Source organism: Aquila chrysaetos, chromosome 12 (assembly GCF_900496995.4).
Source record: "Aquila chrysaetos chrysaetos chromosome 12, bAquChr1.4, whole genome shotgun sequence".
Taxonomy (NCBI): Eukaryota; Metazoa; Chordata; class Aves; order Accipitriformes; family Accipitridae; genus Aquila; species Aquila chrysaetos.
Window position 1 is genome coordinate 28,966,829 of NC_044015.1, and position 21,100 is coordinate 28,987,928.

A 21,100-nucleotide genomic window follows, 5' to 3' on the forward strand; every position below is an offset into this window, starting at 1 on the left:
GTGGGACACGGCCACTCAACAGCTATTTATTCCCTCCTTTCCTTCTGTTTCAGTAATTTGAGCACCCTGTTCCTTTTTATTCTCAAATTCCTGCAGACGCTTGTCTCTGTAAACGGTTTGTTTCCAGTAAAGGACCGGCACTTTTAAAGATTCCGCCCCCTCCCCCCCCCTTATTCTTCACACGAGTGACCACAAATTATAGATTTTTCCTTTTGCGATACTTCACAAGTGTTGAAAAGGCAGGTTGTTCTGTGTGGCTAAACAAGTGACAATTTTATCACTGGCACTTACCCAATAATAAATGCTTTTCATGTTTAATTTGTAATGTCTGAAAAAACCAGCAAGAGGTGAGGGAAGCTGTTTAGATAATATATTAACCTCTCAGAACCTTGTCCGTTCTCTGAGTGTGTTTTGAATATGTAGGAACATACGTTTCCTTTTTCTTTTAAACTGTTCTGCCCTGTTCCTTAAACTGGGACTAAGGGAATTTTTTGTTGTGAGGCCCTTCAGTTCAGCCAAACATGAAAGAACTGCTGATCTGAAATCATCTCTGCATACACACGCAGCCTGTGAAGAATGCAAGAGAAAATATTTGTTTGCTGAACTAAGGACTTTTAGGAGTCCAGCAAGCTGCAGAGCCATCAGGTTCAAACCAGTTAAAAACACTGCCAAGCTATAAAAGCATCCTGAGAAGGCATTGTGGAAAGCTCTTGTAAGGAGGTAGAGAGTTACAAAATTTTAGCAGGACAGAGGTGGCAGTGGCAAGATTTCCTGTGCAACAACTGCATGGTCCCCTGCCCCAGTGTAGGACAGGGATGAATCAGGCCCATTATGAAAGCAATTCATATTTAAATGAGATTTCCAGCCCAGTTCTGCAGTCTCAAGTGGTTTTTCTAAGCATCTACTCTTTCATGCTGATTTAGACCAAACTTGAATGCTGAATCTTTGGAGAATCATAAACAAATTGTGTTAAATTACCATTAATGGAAACACATCACAAGGAAGGAAAGGCAAGGTTGTTAATGGTATCGCTGTTCTTAACTCAGGCTGCGATGGCTGTAGAAGCACAGTCCTCCAGCACAGAAGTAATGTATGTAAGATCACCCACTGTTCTGAGACCTCCAGACAAGCTAAGCACAGCAGGGTGAGTAGCACTGGAATTTGTTTTACAGGAAGCCTTTCATTTCCTTGCTTTTGAGGGGTTAAGTGAGGCACTTCAAGTACTGTTCTCCCATGAGGGTTACACTAGGGAAGGGTAGTTTTAGTTTCCCCCAGGGGCTCCATAGCAGCTTTGGCAGCAGAGGCTGCTGTCGAAAGAGAACAGCCGGATGCAATGAATCAATGTATTCCCCAGCCACTCTGGCTGCGTTTCCTTCCTACCCGGTGCTGTCCACTTTTCAGACTACTGTGTCCGATACTGGTCCCCAGCCCTGTGCTGCCACTGCTGTTCTTGACAGATGGGTATGCCCCAGAGGCCTCCAACCTTGGTTTCAAAAGGCCTGGATTGGGGCGAAACTAATTGTTGATGTTTTAATGTCATCTGGGCAATGCACTGAATAGCATGTGAATGTGCTGCAGTATACAGTAAGGGCCTCGGTATGAGCTGCTTGGGGACCTTCGTAACATTGAGCGTTCATTAAACTTCTGAAAAATCACACCATCGTGCCTGTGCTTGTTCAGGTGTGGCTTTGGGAAAACTCAGGGTACCAAACTGAAGCTCTGGTCAGGAGTTCTTAATTCATTAAAATCCTTCTCCGGAATGTCAAGGTGTCAAAAGAGTTCACCTGCAACCGCCAGACCTCTGCTGCCCTGGGAAGCCTGTTGCCTCTCTGGCCAGCCTGGCTGGTTATCCAGGTCAGAGCCCGCAAAGCACCCTGGCCGCAGCACAGATTACCCTGCGTGGGGAGCCGGGACTGCGGCCCCTGCCAACGAAGCAGAGGAACCAGAGCCTCGAGTGCTCCGCCTGTAGCAAGGCCCCAGTAGAAAGCCCTTGGAGACGTAGGTCTAACTGGCAAGTTTTGATCCAAGACTTTGGGAATTCCAGCTCTTCTGCAAAAGAGCTGGGAGCGTGGAAGTCAAGGGCTGAGCTCAGAGGCTGTGCAGCTCCAGGGCAGGCTTTCCATGCGGGGGACTCCCCGGTGGTAAGCTTCTGCAGCCACAGGTGGCTATCACCAGTGACAAAACTCCATTGCTAGTTTTCCAGTCGGGTCACTTACCAAATAGTGAAGGCCATCAGCCTGGCTGATCTCAATTTAATTCAGTGCCAGAGAGCCCAGAATATATTCTATAATACAAAGTTTCACTTCTACAAAAAATCTCATTTTGCATGGATTGGTGAGGACAGAAAAATGCACAAATCATTCTGTTTAACATGGGCGATTTCAACCTTGTTTGTTTGTTACTTGAAGTGAAGGGAGAAACAGTTTACTTCAAAATTTACAAAAAGGAAAAAAAGAAAAAATTCTGTGTGATTGTGAATCAATATGACAAGTTTCACCCCAAAACTAACTCTTCATATTATATGTCATCATATCATTAAAAAGTCTATCATGGAGATGTGCCCAGTGCAATGGAAATCCTTCAAAGCTGTTTTGATAAATCTACTGTCATAAGACTTTCCCTCACGACATATTTCATGTAAAATATGTAAACAGCATTACAAAAAACTTACACCTAAAATTGATAATTCAAAGCATTTTCTCATGCTCACAATAATAACAAATTATGTCATTTTGTAGCTGTAGTTGCCCTGGCGTTTTCCTATTGTAGCTTACGATCTTATAACCACACTGTATTAAAACAGGATATATGACAGGATAAAACTTGCACTTTAGAAAGGATATGGAATACGATAGAAGAAATTTCCTCTATTCTTTTTTCCTAAAATCTTACCAGATTCCTCTACCTTCCAGCTGCATCATGGCCCTAAAATCCACAAATCATTCTTCCTTTCTGTATTCACATGTTTTAAAGTTTCTAAAAGAATTGAATGCTCTTTATACAAAAATATATTATATCACTACTAAACAAAATTCCTACATGCTTTACTTAACAATGAACAATGTTACCTGATGTAAAAGAGTGATTGTTTGAACACTGAATTTTATTTATAGCCCTCTGTGATAGGGAAGACTTCCATCAATGCTCAAACTTCTTAGTGGGGCTACTCAATCCTAAACCAATGGTGTTCTCAATTAATGAACACAAGCAGTTTTAATACAGAATTACCATCCTCAATTCAAAATGGAGTTTGAAAGGGGTGTATCAGCTTTTAAAATTTTTTTGCTTTTGAAGATCCTTATACTTTTTCAAGAGACTAGTAGAGAGATATGATTACATGCAGCTAGTAGCTGATTCCATCTAACCATAATTACATTTATGTACAGTAAAATACATAGTAGCTGCATTTTTAAGGTGAAAATGGAGAATGGGTTTTATTTTACACCTGTACCATGTGAGCATCCTACAGATATTCAGGTACACATACATACCCATCCCTATATCCACCCATCTTTGGGTTATTTAACACAAATTTCCTAGGAAACTATTTATAACCTTCCTTATATTGTGATTTTTAATAATGAGATATTAGAGCAATCCAAATATTATAGAACTGCCATGTTAAAAAAAAAACAAAACAAAACAACAAACAAAAAACAACCTGCTGCCCCCCGCCCTGTCACTTCTCAAGACAGTTCAGCTATTCAGGAAATGTCTTGTGTATCAAACAGACTTGAATGCAGCATTACCATTTAGCCACAATAATTAACCTTTTCATTTGGCCAATCTTGTCTCTAAGAGTCTCCAAATTTTTCGTCAGTTACTGGAAAAAAAAGAAAAAATCTTTAAAGGGGTGTACATTCCTGAAATACTGCCTGCAGCGTTCAGTGAGTATCTGTGCCAGCAGTGAATGCACATGCCATAATTAAATTAGGTAGCAACAAAGCAGGTGGATTATACACTTGCTGTCATTTAAAGTATCCTCTTTGTATAGACAGAAAATTTTCTTAAACAACAACAAAAAAAACCCAAACACTTTTCCGTCTATAAATCCTGTTGTTTTTTCTTGACTTCCTTTAAATCACAAATCCAATAACATTATAAATCATGTAAAATTTGGAAAATTACTTTAATCCCCTGGGCTTTAATTGAACTGCTGTCTGAAGAAAAAATTCAAGTTGTTTATACAGAGAACTAGAAGATATTTTTGCCATCATTGTTGATCTTGTAAAATATTTTGTGTGAAATTAGGCAGATTAAACACATCTAGTCAAATGGTAGAGGGAACTCCTTTTTTTTTCTTGAAAACTTCTTCCTCACTTGCCTTTCTCATTAACCCAGTAGTTTTCCATAGCGAGCACCACCCTGGGCCTGCTTACGTCAGTGACTTTTATGCCGTTAATTTCAATGGAAGCAGGATGTGGTCCAGTAAATTATCCCCCAGCATGGTCTGCTCAGTATCACATTAGACCATGGGAATAGTGAAAAGAAATCTCCTTATGAATTTAACTCTTTAAAATATTCATTCTTGTGTTTGCAATGTAAGTTACTGTTATTCTTCAACGTTCTAAAGGTTTCTCAAATTATCCAAAAGGCGCTCCCAATAGGCAAGCCTCCTAAGGCAATACAGTCACCATTAAACCCCTTACAGACATCCTAAATATTCAGGAAAAACACCAATAATCCAATAAAGTTTATTAGGCATAATTGTAAGGAGTTTATTTATGACCATTGCATGAATCGTTTTAATATTGCTTACAAACTCTTTGGACCACCTGAAAAAGGTAATATTGCTGGATTTTGAGGACTATAGTTGAGCTCCTAGAAAACAAATCCAAAAGAAAAGTTCTTGCATGTAGGCTGTAGCTCTGTAGCTTTTCTCTCCTTAACTCTGTTATTCCTCTACTTTGAACAAAGTCCTGCAGTCATCGGTGTCCTACTTCTCATCTTCCGTGACTACTCTCCCATGAGCTTTCCAAAGTCAACACGTACTGTTTTCTAGGATCTATAATACTTTCCTAAGAGCAAATTTACTTGGCAGCTAAAATAGGATAGTCCACTTCTTTTTGTCGTGAAATGCCAGGGTCCAGGACCAAACTGGGATTGCAAGAGAGCCAGACAGACACACACAAATAATATTCAAAGAAGTGGACCTTGTTACCAAGATCTGTAAATTGTCCTGCAGCCTGATCTCTGCAATGCCACCTGCCAAACTAGGTTTTTCATAGTCTCATGCTTTGCTTTTGAACTTGGATCAACACCACATTCTTTTCCTCCCTATAGTAATTCCACTTAAACTAATTTGGTTTTACGTTGGCATTCTTTAAGATCCAAATCATACACCTTCTCTGCTGTATTCTCATGAATACCAAAGCAGTAGAATAAATATTGTTGACGTGTGTTGGCAAAGTGCTTTTATACTTGGATTCCTTATTAAATTACATTCAATTTTAGTTATAATGAGTGTAATCCATTTGATACTGTTGACCCAAATTCCCCTGAGGAGGGCTGCAGTTCCAAATTGGTATTTGCATCAACTGAGTAACATTCAGAATCATGTCAGACTTCAAATCTGAAGAATGTCCTGTTCCAGGGTTATGCTGGGGGTTTTGACCAAGTTATATTGCAGAAATGTATTCCTGCAACACTTTATGGCTCTTGGTGTACTTTAATCTTGTCAATGCCCTAGCTTACATAACACTTTACTTATCTGTACACTATCTCTGTAAACACCTTGTGAGAACACTGACCATCAGGAGAGAAGCAGCACCTTTCTGAAACTCATCCTTGGGCGTGTTTTCTGAAATCATATTTCTTCTCCCTGTCACACTCCTTAATCGTTCCTCTTCTGCAATAAGTTGTTACTTCTCTCCCTCTTAGAATTCTTTCCTGTCATTCATCAAGTTATGAGAACATGAGAACATTCTCATGCTTGAGAACAGGAACAAAATCCCAGTAGACTTCAGGAAGCCTTTAACTCTTTTCCTTTCTCATGATGTAGAAAATAGAGAACTCCACTCAGAGTGTCTTCTTCTTTGGAGGAGTTTCACTGATTTGTTTGTTTCAGAGGTTTGGGGTGCTTTGGGAGAAATGGGCTATTTGGAAAGATGGAATTATCAGTATTGTGAGTGTTACTCTCAGTTTGATAAATAGAGCGTCTGGGTAAGGAAGCTTTGGAAATTTTTCTCAAGTTTGGTCTGAAAGTTATTTAACAGAGAACAGGGGACCTTGGAAGATTCTGGAGAGGAAACAGTTTTATTGAGTCATTGCACCGATCAACAATACAGTTCAAAGCATGAGCTTATTATTTCGTTTGACCTTTGATCAAGCTAGCTGGATCCCCATGCTCTCAATGATAGCACATGCAGAGGCTCTGTAGAGATGAAGTAGTCTTAAAACTTGTGTATATAGTTCCTTTTTCATGTATCGTTGGAGGCATGGGATTAGCCCTGTAAATTAGATCATGTAAATTTGCAGGTACAAAAATGATGACTTGCACAGCAATTGCTAGGAGGTAAAGATCAAGCCATGAATCTTGCTCATCTGTTTGTTAAGATCTTTGGGATAACTAAGAAAAAACAATATACTTGAAGACTCAGGTCAGTCAGTAGGCCAAACTTTCTAAGTTTGTTATCTGGGACTCCTGAGAAATATCACAGAAGGTCTTCAAAAACAAGTTGGGGAAAAAACTGTCAGTTTAGCTATATTGATCCTACTTTGGTGTTAGGAAACAAAGCGGGTGACTTCCTGATACCCTCTTGAGCTCTGTTTTCTCTAATTCTAAATTCCCAGATGCATCCTCGGGGTGACTCTCTACCTGTAGATTTTTGGGCAGAAAAAAAATGTCAAATACAACCATGGCAGAACATGTACTTGTCTCAATCCTTTATTCCAAGTGAATATCCAATTCAACCTTTCACTTCAGAATCCCACTGTTTTTCTCATTTGTTGACTCATGCAGGATGAGGGCAGAAGAGTGCTGCTGAACACCTGATTACATCCCTAGCACTGGGAAAACTAGCACTGTGTATATAGACAAACACCAAGAGTGCCAGCTCAGCATTCAAAACTTATATAAATAAAATACCAGAGGCCAAATTAAGCTTTTACTTCACTGTTTTCTTCAATCGGCAAATGCAAATATATTTCTCCATAATTTATGTCTTGACAGATGATAATGAATGTGAAAATGTTACTCAGCCTTGTGGAGAGCATGCCAATTGCACAAACACTGTGGGAAGTTATTTCTGCATGTGTGTGCCTGGTTTCAAATCCAGCAATGGTCAACAAACTTTTGTACCTAATGATGGAACCTCCTGCGTGGGTAAGTTTTTAATGTATGCCAGCTAGCTTTACATTGTCACTCTTCTCTTATTGCTTCTGTTAATTATACAAACCTAGCAAAATGCTTTCAGATTTGTGAAGTTTGGAGTCAGGATATAAAATTCCCACAATTTGGACCAGTACAGACTTAATATTCCAGTTCAGGCCCACACTTCTCACTGATAACACAGCAGCTGCCATTGCTTTCAGTAACATTTCAATCTTGAATCTGCTTGCAATATTTTTAATCCACATGTCACAGTTTTAGACAATGAATATATAGTTACGGTAACACAGAAATCCCCAATCCACCTATTTATGCCACTGTTTCACTGATCTGTGAGCAAAGTGGTCATATTCTTAAGACAAAGAGAGTGACAAAGTATTCTGCATTCAGGTCGCTCTGGACCAACAAAGTTCCCTATACGTTTGACCTACTATGCTCCAAATATCTTTTGTTTTGGGGCTTTGGTTGGGATATTTTTGGTAATTTTTCAGGTCTGATCAAAAGCAATGAGCAAGATCAGTAGTTATCCTACCTCCTGTGCCATCCATCAGCCTCTGTTTCTGAGGCAGTTGGATGGAACATGTTCAAGATTAGAGGGGAGGAAAAGTTCTCTGGAAAAATGTTATTTCTGAACAACTATGCAATCCTTTAGGATTTCCTTTGAATGGAAGAACGGTAACTATTTCTCTTTTTTCAAACTCCTGGTAATTTTCTCTGTATGTTGCAACAGTCCTCAGGGAATGGGAAAATGAGAAATAAATCTATTGCCCTTTACACCTTTATGCTGACTGTGCCTCATTCTAGATATGTCTCCTGTGAGCTTGTGAGTGCTGACAACCTCTCTTCTTACTGCTCTTAATATCAGCAGAATGACTGCATATTAAGCCAGAAAGTGATCTAATCAACATTTCTTGCCCATTGCTCACATCCATCTAAAAGAGCTCTGCTTTATCCAGCCGCTATGAATGTTCTTAAATTAGCTGGGATTCAGACTGTTAGCACACTGAGCTGTAAATATTCTCACCATTTCTGGTCCAGGCTTTGATTCTTACATTATGATGTTTCCTCAGCTTCAGAAGTTTTGTCTTCAAAGTTATTTCCCTGACTGTTCTTGTGTCACTTTAGCTTTTTACCATTAGCTTGCTAATTTCTTTTTTTTTTTTTTTCCCCTTTTTTTCTTTACTGGGCAGACATCTTTTTTTATCCTCTACTGGGAGTTAGTTTACCACTTTTCTTCTCCTTTTTGCAAATCCATGTGGGAGGAGCTGAGAGCTTCCAAAACTCACACTGAAATAAAAAATTACCTGTAGGCACCTTTTCTCATTAAACAAGTGTACCAATTACTTTACCAAGCAGTGAGTCCTAAAGACAACCTTTTGATCCACAATTAATTTTCTACTTTATCTGTCAGGGAAACCATAATAGGATATTTTGTACACAATGGATCTGCTGCTACGGGTAGTAGATATGACTTGCACAAAAGCAGCTGACAGTAGTGTATTGAGGGTATACTACACACAGCTGAAGCAAACACCGATGTTGTCACTGTAAATACAGTGCAAGTTAACCAGTACAAATTGGAGAACAGAGCTACCAAGTATCCATCCTACCCAAGTTTTTAGGGCCCCAAAATATTTTCAGGTTCTGCAAAGTCTTAAGTTTTCTCTTTAACGTATGTATAATATATATGGCAGTAACTTTAAAAATACAGTGGTTGAATTTTGGAGAGTATGCCCTTATGCAACCTATTTGTTTATGCCATCAAACCTATCTGGAGTTCCCAGTGGTGCAAGTCTGGTACATCACAGTGTGTGTGCGAGTGAGTCCATTTCAAAGTCCATGTGCATATGCATGTGTGTTCCTCCCCTCTTTGGATACTGTACTAAACTTCCGAATACAAAGTGATTATAACTCTCAAGGTAGTGAGTGGATTAAAAGAAAACTTGGGACAACAGCCTTGGGAAATGTCAGTTCACCCTCAATCCAATCAGAATGTTGAGTTTTGAGTTGAGAGTCAGCAGTATTTCATCCATGTTATCAGGCAGAATTGGTGAAGAGATGACAATGAAAAATGCAGATAGAGGAGGAACTGGAGGTTAGGAAGGGAGAGAGAGAAAAAGAGATGGAGACAGGAAATGGAGAAGAAAAAAAAAGGAGTGCAGAGATGTGATATTTCTGAAGATGATATTTTTCTTCTGTCCTGAACATGAGCTATTAAAATCTATTTACTGTGTAAAAGCCATGCTTTTTCCTCAGACTTCACATTTTATTGAATGTTTGGCTGCAGATAAAAAGGTGAAATATAAACCTACTTTCTTCACCCTCGTCAACAGAGTAAAAATGTGAAAATGGCCATCTGTAAAATGGAAGTGACATCCATGCCACTCTGCCTTTTCCAGGAACATACTATTAGTTTTCTTCAGGTATTTCTGAGAGCACTGGGAAGGTACCCATTCTCCATCACATTCTTTTCTGCGACAGGGGAGTTGTACACTGGATGGAATATGGCATTGTGGCACATTGCTAGCTTTTCTTTTACCCGTGCCATTTGTAGGCTTTTTCATTTCTACTTTGTGTGCTGCTGCCTTCCACAGTATGGAGACACAGGGAGGGAACATCTAGTCCTTTGCAATTGAACTTTTCAATCACTTGCAAGCCACTAATAAGCAGAAGGTATAATGTAGACATCAAGCTGTCTTGACTGACTGGTGAAGAATCAAAGCGATGTAGGTACAATCCAGTAATTGGCAAGACCGAACATAATAACTGTTCTCAGTACTTTTAATTTAATTGGAATTTCCTTGCCTGCTGCAGTAAATGAGGAGTGACAAAGCACAGAAATAAAATAAAAGGTTATAAATCTATTTTCACACTAGCCTAAGTGGTGTTGGTGATATTATTTTTCTGATCGGAGCTATTATAAAAGCTTCAAAGTTCAGCTCCAGGATTTGTTTTGAATATTTACTAAAAGGCCAGGGCTTTTTGCAGAGCTATGGCAAATGCTCTTCTGTTTAAAAAGCTGCTGTTCTTCAACCTTTGCTCAGGAATGTTGTCTGTGAAGACTGCTCACGCAAGCCTTGGCAGCCCAGTCCCCCTCCCATAGTAGATCAAGGAGGATGGTTTGAGATCCTCACGCCAAAGCTCCAGTAAAATCGGACTGGTGAAAGCACTGACAAGCTGTTGTCCGTGTGTGGTCCAACAATTGCATATTCGGTTAACTACAAAACATAAAGAAACAAAAACCTACAGCTACTGCACACAGTATTTCAAAGCAGGAACTTAAAAGCAGCTTTCTTGCAACTGTCACAAATTGTTGGCTGCCCCTGACAATGTCATTGATTTAAAAGGGATATGAAGCTGATTAGTACCTTGCAAGATCAGGCATATTGTCTTTTAATTTTGTCATCCAGGAGATTTTTTCCTCCAGGAAACTGTAAATTAGATAGGCGTGATAAGGACTCATTCCATATGGACAACTCAACTGCAGAAAGTCTATTTGCATATACTCGACAGGGTGTCTCTATCAGGCTTTAAATAGCCATCCTGTTGCCAGAGATGTGCCTTGATGCTTGAGTTTCTGCTGTTGTTTTGGATATTCCTGACTTCTCATTAAAATCTCCATTACACTTAATATCTGACATAATTACAAAAGGAAGGGTAATTTGTGTGACTGCCCAATAATGACAAATAAATGACTTACCAAACTAAAGGTTCATGAAAGCAAAATATCATAATAATTTTGAAATATTTGATCAGTAAATCACATGGAAACCTGATACTTAGCAATGGTAGTCTAGAAAGTATTCAAATATTTATTTATTTTTACATCATTGTAAGCTTTAACAAAGCTTGTTGTCATTTGCTGGTGTTTTAGCACCACATTACGTGCTGAATATCTTAAGATGTACACGTCCTCCTCCATGTAGCTGACAAGGCCAAAGAAATCTTTAGTATAAGGCTGATGTGTGTTCTTGCTGTACAAACAGGTATTGTCATGGTTTTCACCCTTGCCGCTTCAATTCATTCAAAGTTTGTCTGTCTTACACAGAGTCACACAACAGGGCACTGACAGGCACCCACTTGTTTCAGAAAGAGCTTCATAATTTACTGATGTGAGAGGTTATTTAAATGCCAAGAGTAAGAACTTTAGCCTTATGTCTTTAAGTGACAGCATTTAATTATGAGGTAGCCTGTGTGTGGCACTATATCACGTTTTCCCCCCGCTTTTCTTCACTTGTGCCAGATTCATTGGTGTATAACATGGTTAGCTCCAGGAGTATGAATACTGAGGTCACAGAAACCAGACAAATATGGATAATGCAAAACTTGGCTCATTAAAGAGAAACATTTGCAGTTTGGGGCATTAAATATGGAAACAAACTATTGCCCTAATGCAGATAATTATAATTTAACCTCATAGTTTAAACTTCAGTGCTTGTGCTAACCCATTCAAACACGCAGCCTCCTTGGCAGCTCTCCCTGAAGAGCAGAGCTGGTTGTGCCGGGGAGGGCAAATGTGCCTCTAGCCTCACCTCTCCTTCCCGTCTGTGCCATGCAAGAGTCTGGACGGCTTTTCAGCGGGAGCTTCTGAACCTCAGGCTTAAACCACAGCATTTCAGGTACAAATCGGAGCCACTGCTCAGTGAGGAAAATAGGGATATGAAAGTGAGGTGGGACCTCAACCATCTCCTTGAACCCCAGGAAGACCTCTAGGATTACAAGCAGAAGAAAGGGAGCTGGGGAATTAAGCACAAAGCAGCAAAAATTGTGTGAATGCAGAAACTGCTAGCATACTCCATTAAATGTTTAAATGCATTTTACAGTTGCCTCGTATTAAAAAAAAAAAAAAAAAAAAAAGCATTCATCTAATTATTTATGGAGACTCTCTTGCCATTAGTAAAAAATGTTCTACGAAGTTACCAAAAATGCTGTCCAAATAGGCAGATGGCCCCCAAGTATCCTTCAGACATCTTTCTGCATTCCCTAGATATATCCACAGGCAGGCAGTACATTTTTCCGGTTTTCCACAATTTCCGTTTCTCTAGCAACCTTATTTCACATACGTTATTGCTCATTTTTATTCTACTCTTTTTTGAAAACCACCAAGAATCTTGTATCAAAATAAGAGTGCAAAAATAGTTCCTATATGCTAATAGTGCATTTCCAGCCCCCTATATCTGTATTCTGTCTGTATGTTCTTAACACCCATCTGGCTGCACAAAGGCCTCCTATCAATTCAGGTAGCTGTTCTCCTCCACTAATCAGTTAATCAGTTCCCTTTTTTCACCAATTTCTTTCCCAAATTCAGTGTCATGCCAGTTCTTAACTTAGGTTGTCTTCCTCTCTGGTTCATCTGCTCCCCACCCGCTTTACCTTTACTTTCCTTCAGTTCAGTTCTCAGGCTGTTCTTTTAAAACGGCTCACATATCACTTCTTCATTTTTCAACTCTTTTTGTCAGATATACCTGTCCCAAAGCTGTTCACTTTTTTCTCCTTTCCAGCACAGCACTTCACAGTCCATTACTTCATTCTTCAGAATTATTTGGTATTGTTCCCAGTTTACTTTCTCCATTGAGTTATTTGATTAGCCAACCAAATAATGCAAAATAATCCCTACTCCAGCCAGAAAGTTAGTACCCAGGTCTCCTAAATTGATCAATTCATGGGTTCCCTTACCGGAATTCATCGGTTTTACTCTTGGACTGTGCCCCACCCAGTTACTGAACCTGTCTGCCTAATGGCAAATTATTTAGATGCGCAAAAGCCATTTTAGGCAAATATAATTTAAATGTGGATTAAAAAAAAAGACATGCCAAGCACTTTAAAGGGCACACAGCTTAAATCTTAGATTAACGAGATGGATAGAGTGATCTTTTGTAGCATCTTTTTAAAGCTGTGACTTAAAAGAAAAGGCTGCAGTTTTCTTTCTCTTTTCTAACTGAATCATAAGGCTGAGAAAATCTATTTAGTCTAATCTCTGGAAAATGGATTTCAGATGATTTGCATCATGCCGAGCATTTTGTTATGATAGAATTAATATTTACACTCATGGGTTTAAAACATGAATGATGCAGTATTATATAGTAATAAAGGTGGTGGTATAAAAATATGATCAATTATGACTTATCCTTCTAATCCCTAAGTATTATAATTGGCAGGTGTTTTGCCATTAAGTTTGCCTTTTTAGCTTTTGCTTTTTTTTATTCCATGAAATTTTATTATGAAACTGCTTGCAGTGTGCAGGGCTATTATCAACAAAGCAGCAAGGTGTTAGTCTGTAAATACTTAATAAAAAATTCAATTTCTCACGATATTTGCAGATGTAGATGAGTGCAGCAATGAAGGAACTGTTGCCTGTGGAGATCATGCAAAATGTGAAAACGTGGATGGAGGGTTTAACTGCTCCTGTAAGGAAGGTTATCAACCATCCACAGGAAAATTGCAGTTTAAGCCAAATGATGGCACTTCCTGCCAAGGTACATGATATTATAAAGGTTTATGTGTTATTATAGAGCTACATCTTCTGAGAAACCCACCAGTGCCTCTTTATCTTCAGTTAGATTAATCAGCAAGACATGAAAAAGAGGCAAGGCAGTGGCATCTACATTTCCTGAGAATAGTATCATTTCATAAATGTATTTTTGCTAAACAGTGTGATGAAATCCATTTGAAATGATGGTTACCTCCTCATATTTGTCAGATCTGTACTCCTCTCTGTAAATTTAAGCTGTCTCTTAACTTCACCAGTGGAAGTCCCAAGGAAAGGGGCCAAACTTTCTACCTGAGTAAAACAAAAGCTCAGAGTCCAATCCAGTGCTGTAACCTCGGCCAAGATAAAGTCTGAGTAGTTGAAGCTTGAGAATGGAGTGCTGCTTCCCATATGCACACATTCAGAATGCTGGTGGTTTGGGGAATTACTTAGACAAGAGCTCTTACAATGAGTATATATTGAATATTCAATAAACTGCAATATATAATTAGTTTCTTTTTAATTTCTACAGAAAATCCGAAGGCCAAGTGTGCATTATACAAAGACTGTATAACTGAACATATTAATAGAACTTTAGCTGGAGTAAGTAGCATTGGTTTATAGATTAATTTCCAAATCCTTTAATTGTTTCTGTTTGAAACTGTTATTTCAAATATAATAGTTCTTAAGGAGCTTTTAACAAATGCTTAAAGCACACAATTGAACTTAAGCATGTTTACAGAAGTCTTTTTAATAATTTCAAATTATTTGAACTGGGTTGTATGTTCAAATCATGATAATAACTTGCTGGGAATCTGTGTGTTCTGTTTCCAGCGAAGTGAGTCATGATGCATGAAAAATTCAGAAGTGTGGTAATCACTCAACTGTTTCTGTAATTTCTGAAGTTACACACTGCTGCATTTACTGATGTGCAACTATTTGCTCGTTCAGAGTGAAAGGCAGCAAGATAGCTTACAAAAGTAATGTCAACAAGTGACAAAGTAGAAATTGGAGCAATAACATCCTGGTATACTAGTATATTTGTTCCTCAAAGCATAGTATGCAGAGTGGTACAGAATTTATAGACTCAAAGTCTCTGGACTCAAGATTTTTTTTCACCAGAAGCAGAGATTCCTGAAGCAAATTAAAAAAATATTAATGAATTCACTATTCATTAGTCTGCAGCTATAGTATTGTCTAATTTAAAAGGATAAATGAAGCATAAGCATAAATAAATTAAAACCAATTGTATATGTTTGCTTTTTATATTAAGCAGTTTGCCAGTTACGAGATTCAGAAAGATAATAATTTAAAGGTTTTTATTAACCTAGTGTAAGATATACATTGTTTTAACATGCTTTCTATGTTAACCTGCAATGTAAAACATTATATTAAATATAATACATGCTTACCACATCTACGTGCAAAGACATGGTAAATGCCACAGCAGAATCTTAGAGTGAGATTTTTTTTTTTAAATATGTAGTCAAACTAAACTTAAATCAAAGTAATAAGTCAAAATACTTAAATTTTCTGTAAATACCAGCATGTCAGATTTTAGCCTAGTTTTTAGCCTGTGTTCTAGTTCTGTTCAGCTGCAGTCAAAGATGAAGCAGGCCCCATAAAAGCTGTTCAGCAGTAGAGACTACGGATCTTACAAAATCAGGTGTTGGGGTTTCTTTGATGGATAAAATCTCATTAGATTTCAGTATTGTGAAGTAAGAATTCTTCTCTTGTTCAGCCATGAGACTGAAACTTGCAATCTTAATTTTCATCTCGCCCTCTCTAGCCTATTACTTTTTAAACTGATTGTTTTATGTAGGTGCATTTAGCAGTTCATAAACTGAAGCAGTGAAGGTGAAACAGGCAGTACAGTTTCGCTAAACCACATGCTTTATAATCTGCATTTGAAAAAAACCAACCACAAAATGTACAAATACTGCCCATCTGCTCCCACCTCTTCAGCTAAAATTTCATAGAAAAGAATCAACAGAGTAACCATATGACTTTTTTTTTAAACATAGTTGCTTGTTAGGGTTATACCACACATATATAAGACCATTACTTTATAGGTCAACCTGTTGATTTAAATAGCACCTCTTCTTATGCACAAGCATCTTAAGAGCCAGTATGTTAATTCACAGAAATCAGTCATTTGCACTGGTTTTACTTTCACTTGCAGAAATGTGACTTTGCTTGTTTCATTAAGATGTGAGTTCTTGTATTTTTCAGATTAGTCATTTAAAAACACCCCTGGAGATGCTGCAAGAAATTAATAAAAATACTTTGGGACCGCTTTTACCTGTAGATGTGATTTCATATGTTGAAGCATTATCTTACTCATCGTTGCATACCATGCATTACTCTGTTTCTGACAATGAAGCACTTTGTAATACAACAATTAACGTGAGTGGATCAAGCCTTAAAGTTGTGGAGGTTTTTCTTATTTTACATATAGCGTATGACTCTTTCGCTTAAACATATTCTTTTATTTACAGGTTTTGATTAACACCGCAAACAATTTTTTACAAAAAGACAAAATTGCAGTCTGGGAAGCTCTTCCTGTAGATAACCAAAGACGGAGCCTGACTAAGCTGCTGCATACTGCAGAACAAGCGACACTTCTCATGTCACAGAACTTCAAAAAGACAACACAGCTAGATGTTAATGCAAGTGACATAGGTAAGATAAAGAAAATTAATCTAAGGTATACTTTAGATGTGGATTACACTGAGGAGCTTTTCAGCACAATTATGAAGATTAGAAATGGTGTTATGTGAAACACACAGGTGTTAATTTGTATGAGTTTCATAACTAACACCTGACTTTCAGTGTAGGTATCATAATTTTCAAAGATTGAACATTTGAGCCCAGAGCCCAGAAAAAACTTGAGAGGCTGTGGGAAGTTGTCCTTTCAGATTCTCTTTCAATCTCTCATTATAGTCACACTGTCACAGTGAATCTGGATTCACCTTCCATGCACAAAATTATCCTATGCATCTTGTATGCATAAAAACCACTAGTGGAATGAAATTTGGATTTGCTCTATACAGATTTTTTTACTCTTTTTGGTTTGGTGAAGATATTGTAAATGAACTTGGAATAAGGATTGTACCTAGTGAGTCTGATCTTGAGTGGCTTTATTTTCGGAGAAATCTCTCATTTTAAGAGGAATTTCAGAGGAGGAGAATTGGTTAGTCTCAGCTGCACCATTTTGCTCTCCTACCTTCTCGCTGTGTGCTGGTGTCTTCACACCAACTCCTGCTGATTTTCCTGTGGTAATAATGGTTTTACCATTCCTTCAATGGGAGCAGAGTAAGGCTATACCAGCCACTTTTGAAAATCCTAATAAAGCATTGCTGATTCCTTTGGCAATGGCCACTCTTTCACCTTTATTTTTCTGAACGTACCCAAACTGTATGTGACCTGACTTCTTATTTTAGATTCAGTACAGTCCTTCAGTGCCTCTTACTGGTTTGCCATTTTATAAAATGACTTGACGAGAAAGTTTCCTCCTTTGGTCCCGAGGCAGGTGAAACCACCTGTTCTTCCCTCACCTTTCTGAACCTAAATCAGCAAGAGTGATGAAAAAATAGGGAGGGATTTGTTCCATGACATAAACTCTGTAGAAGCAGATTTATGTTAGTGCAGAGTACCTCTGGGTCTGCAGCAGATCCAGAGTGGAGCCAGGAGCTGGCCGTGAAGCCCCTGTTCCCCCGGCCACCTTGGCTGAAAGCAGAGGCTCTCGTGGCCACAGAGCTGAAGCCATGCAGGTTGAGAAGAGAGGATTCGGGTGCAGCCTCCGGTGGCAGTGTAGACGTCAGTCAGACCAAGGTGACAAAAAAAGCTGATAAAGAGAATGGGGAGGAATTGCCATGTTGAAAGGTCGATGATTTTTTGGCTTGCTTTTGTTCTAAAATGGGAAACTGTATGAGCTCTTTTCCAGATGGACCCCAAACACTAAAATTTTTTGTTATTGTTTTTCAGCATAAGTCTGTTTTCCACGGGGCTCATATGTGTCCCACACATCTATTTTGGGACAAGACCTACAACATTACCCCTCTTTCTCCACTGCTTTTTATGGTGTAAACTCTTGAACTACAAGCTTTTCAAAACTCCAGCCACAGAAAAGTATTTCTTACATCCTGACAAACATTTTTCTGACAGCTGGTCTATTGAATAGCTCATATTATTTTTGTGTGCTGTGCTATAAGCAATGCAGATGGTCTAGCTTAGTGATATTCCTCCATCAGTCAAGTTTTAGATTTGTTTGTTGTTGTTTTGTTTTGTTTTTTAAAAAAGGCCTGATTGACTTTTTTTTGTTCCCATCCTGGGTGATTGAAACTCAGCACTATAATGAACCAAGTAAAGAGCTCAATGTCCTCTAATGTAGTTTTTGTCCTGAGGGGTGATGCTTGTTTGTTTGCTTTTTGACAAGACACATCATTATTTCATGGTGCAATGTGCATTTGGTAGCATGGATAGATAACTATAAAATATATACTCTTCAAAAATTGGCTTTTATCAAATGTTACTATTCAGTAGAGAATTTTATGCTTTGCTTTTTATAATTGTGATTTGTGGTCCCTTTCAGAAATGCATTTTTAATAAAGCAATAGCTCTTCCTAAAGTAACCTACATTGTTCTTTCCAGTGCCTAATTTAATGCAAGGTAAATAAAAGACCGTATTTTTCATGGAAACAGTAAAAAGTATGAGAGCAAAATGTAGGCATGAAAATAACAAAACATAGAGGTTTAAGCAAACACGCTATATTAATAGCATTTTTCTTGAAATATTTGGCACAGTGATATATTCTTAAAATTCGCGGTAATTATGCAATCCAATAGCACATTTATTAACCCAACTGTAAATTATGGTAGACCGTAATGGAGCTGTGATTTGTACAGTATTTTTCTTCTTTTGCAGCACTCAAGGTTTTTGCTTTTGATTCACACCACATGAAACACATTCACCCTCATGTATACACAGGGGGAGATTACATAAAGATCTCTCCAAAGAAGAGAGAGGAATCTCATCCTAATGGTAAGAAACAAAGGTTAGAGAGTAGGTGGGTTAATAAACACCTTGGATAGACTTGTTCCCGCTAGTAAATAACTATATGTGCAGTTTACCAAGACTGAGCTTCAGCCCTGCTAACTACAGAGAAGTCAAGGTATTTTTATCACCATCTCTCCTACCCCTTTATTGTCTCAGGACTGATATTTCTAACATCTCTAGTAGCACAGTGAGTATCCGGTGAGTTTTAACACTGGATATTGGTACCAGAGACCTGAGCCTTATCCTTTTTCTCAGCTATAGATCTGATGTGTGACTTTGAACTGGGCCCTTTAACTCTCTGTGTTGCTCCTCCTCCACAAATAGGTGCATCTTTTCTGTTTAGAGAGTAGCACACTGGGGCAAGAACATGGATTCTTCAGTACCAAAACCAGCAGGGCCCAGATCTTGGCTTGGACCTCAGAGTGCTACAGAAATGGCTTACAAGTACTATCATCACTAAAAATAAATAAATGTGTTTAAACAGCTCTGGAATTTAACCACCTAACCTAATAAACAGAAAAGATTTTTTAAATCTTAATCTTCCAGCTAATGTGAATCTCACCACCTATCAGTACCGAAAAATGTGGTTTATCTTGGTACCAGGAAGAAAAATCATGACATTTTTTCAGATCAGCATTGCATCCTAAAATACCTTTTGCTTTCTTTTTCCCTATGTGTCTTCCATCCTGGCTCCACTGTAATGGAAGTCAAAGCAAGACAGGTACTTCAGAGAGGCCCAGTATTTACCTCAGGCCTGAGCCATTTTAGTTTATGAGACCTGACACCACATGTGTAGCCAAATGCAGAACAGCAGCAAGCATACATTACTCTAGAAAAAATATATATGCATACATCTAATTAGAATTTCCAATGCGAACGCACATTTTTATTTCTAATGGCAGTTCTATTGTTTTAAATAAAGCTATATTTCATTGTCTCTAAAACATTTTTATAAGTATTCCACAAAGATTCCATCTGTTTTGCATATTTTATGCAATAGCAGTAATAATGTCTATTGTTTATTGTTTCCTTAATGTCTTCAATTTTGTTCTTCTATAAGAAACCCACAAACTACTAAACATGGTCTGTTTGATTGATAGGCACCGTTGCAGTTGTCTTTCTGCGGTATAGCAATATTGGTTCTTTGCTTTCATCGCCTAAAAACCGCTCCTCAAAAGATACTTCAGAGCAGAGACAGACAGTAAGCTCATCAGTTATAGCTGTTGCAATTAGCTCAAATCCACCTACACTCTATGAGCTTGAGAAAATAACATTTACCTTAAAGTATGCCAAGGTAAGGGGTTTTTTTATTATCAACTTCAAATAAAACAAAACAATAGATAATCATTTTATGTGATGCAACCATACCTGTAGTGTATGATATATTGAGACGTAATTCTGTTGTCTGCTGATATGGGTTTGTCATCTATTTCTCTAATAAGATTAATCTTAAATGTGACAGCCTAAGTGCAATATACTAAATATGATACAGCTGAAAATTTCTATGGCACCAAAGCAAGGGCAACAATGCCATATTTGCTGGGTTGTAGTATGAATAAAATGTAGATGCCTGAACCAGAGAATATTACAGGATCTTGACTATTCTGTATTTGGGGGGGGGGGGGGGCGGTGTCTGAAAGCTTATCAGATGGTTAAGCATGTAAATATGAAATATGAGCACATTTATTTAAAACTGGGAGGTTTACTTCCAGTCTATACAGATGTTGCTGACTTCACTTGTATGTGAAGAATCACCTTACATGGCACAAAGAATTATCAGAAACATAACAAGAAAGTGACTCTGTAGGGAGGTGGGCAGTAGGACAAGGTGTTAACCTTGGTTATGCAGCTTTTAAATTTGTTACTTGCCTTCTAATACTTGAGCTAGAGATCATCTTTATATAAATTTGCATATATTTATACAGCCTATAGTACAGTGGGGACCTTATTTTTGACTAGTGTTAGTAAGCACTAACTGTAATAAATAATACTAATGGTCTTATTCATTGCTGTCCTCACACCTGATACAGCAGGTGTGATATGACCCTGGCTTTATCCCAGATTACTTTGTAAAATGCACAGAATAAGTCGCAGTTTTTACCTGCTCATTTGGAAGGGACTATGAGCAGGACAAGCAATGTGGCTGTAACCTTGGGGTTTAGTCCATGTTCAGCAGGTGCGGGTGTATACATAACAATGTTTTCAGTAGGTAAAAATTCCAACACCTTTGCAAATGCCAGAA

The 21,100-nt window shown here is 38.2% G+C and overlaps 1 protein-coding gene across 3 annotated transcripts in view; it reads left to right on the plus strand.

Annotated features, from left to right (window-relative positions):
* The window catches only part of ADGRL4 (adhesion G protein-coupled receptor L4), a 76,992-nt gene that overhangs the window by 33,227 nt on the left and 22,665 nt on the right, over positions 1-21,100 (plus strand). For 2 of the 3 annotated variants that reach the window (XM_030033590.2, XM_030033589.2), the window contains exons 4-10: positions 7,172-7,324; positions 13,651-13,806; positions 14,332-14,402; positions 16,032-16,205; positions 16,298-16,481; positions 18,727-18,843; positions 19,959-20,152. In XM_030033590.2, coding sequence (XP_029889450.1) covers positions 7,172-7,324; positions 13,651-13,806; positions 14,332-14,402; positions 16,032-16,205; positions 16,298-16,481; positions 18,727-18,843; positions 19,959-20,152 — 1,049 coding nt within the window. The remainder of the gene's footprint in view (positions 1-7,171; positions 7,325-13,650; positions 13,807-14,331; positions 14,403-16,031; positions 16,206-16,297; positions 16,482-18,726; positions 18,844-19,958; positions 20,153-21,100) is intronic. The other variant, XM_030033592.2, reaches the window with a different exon arrangement.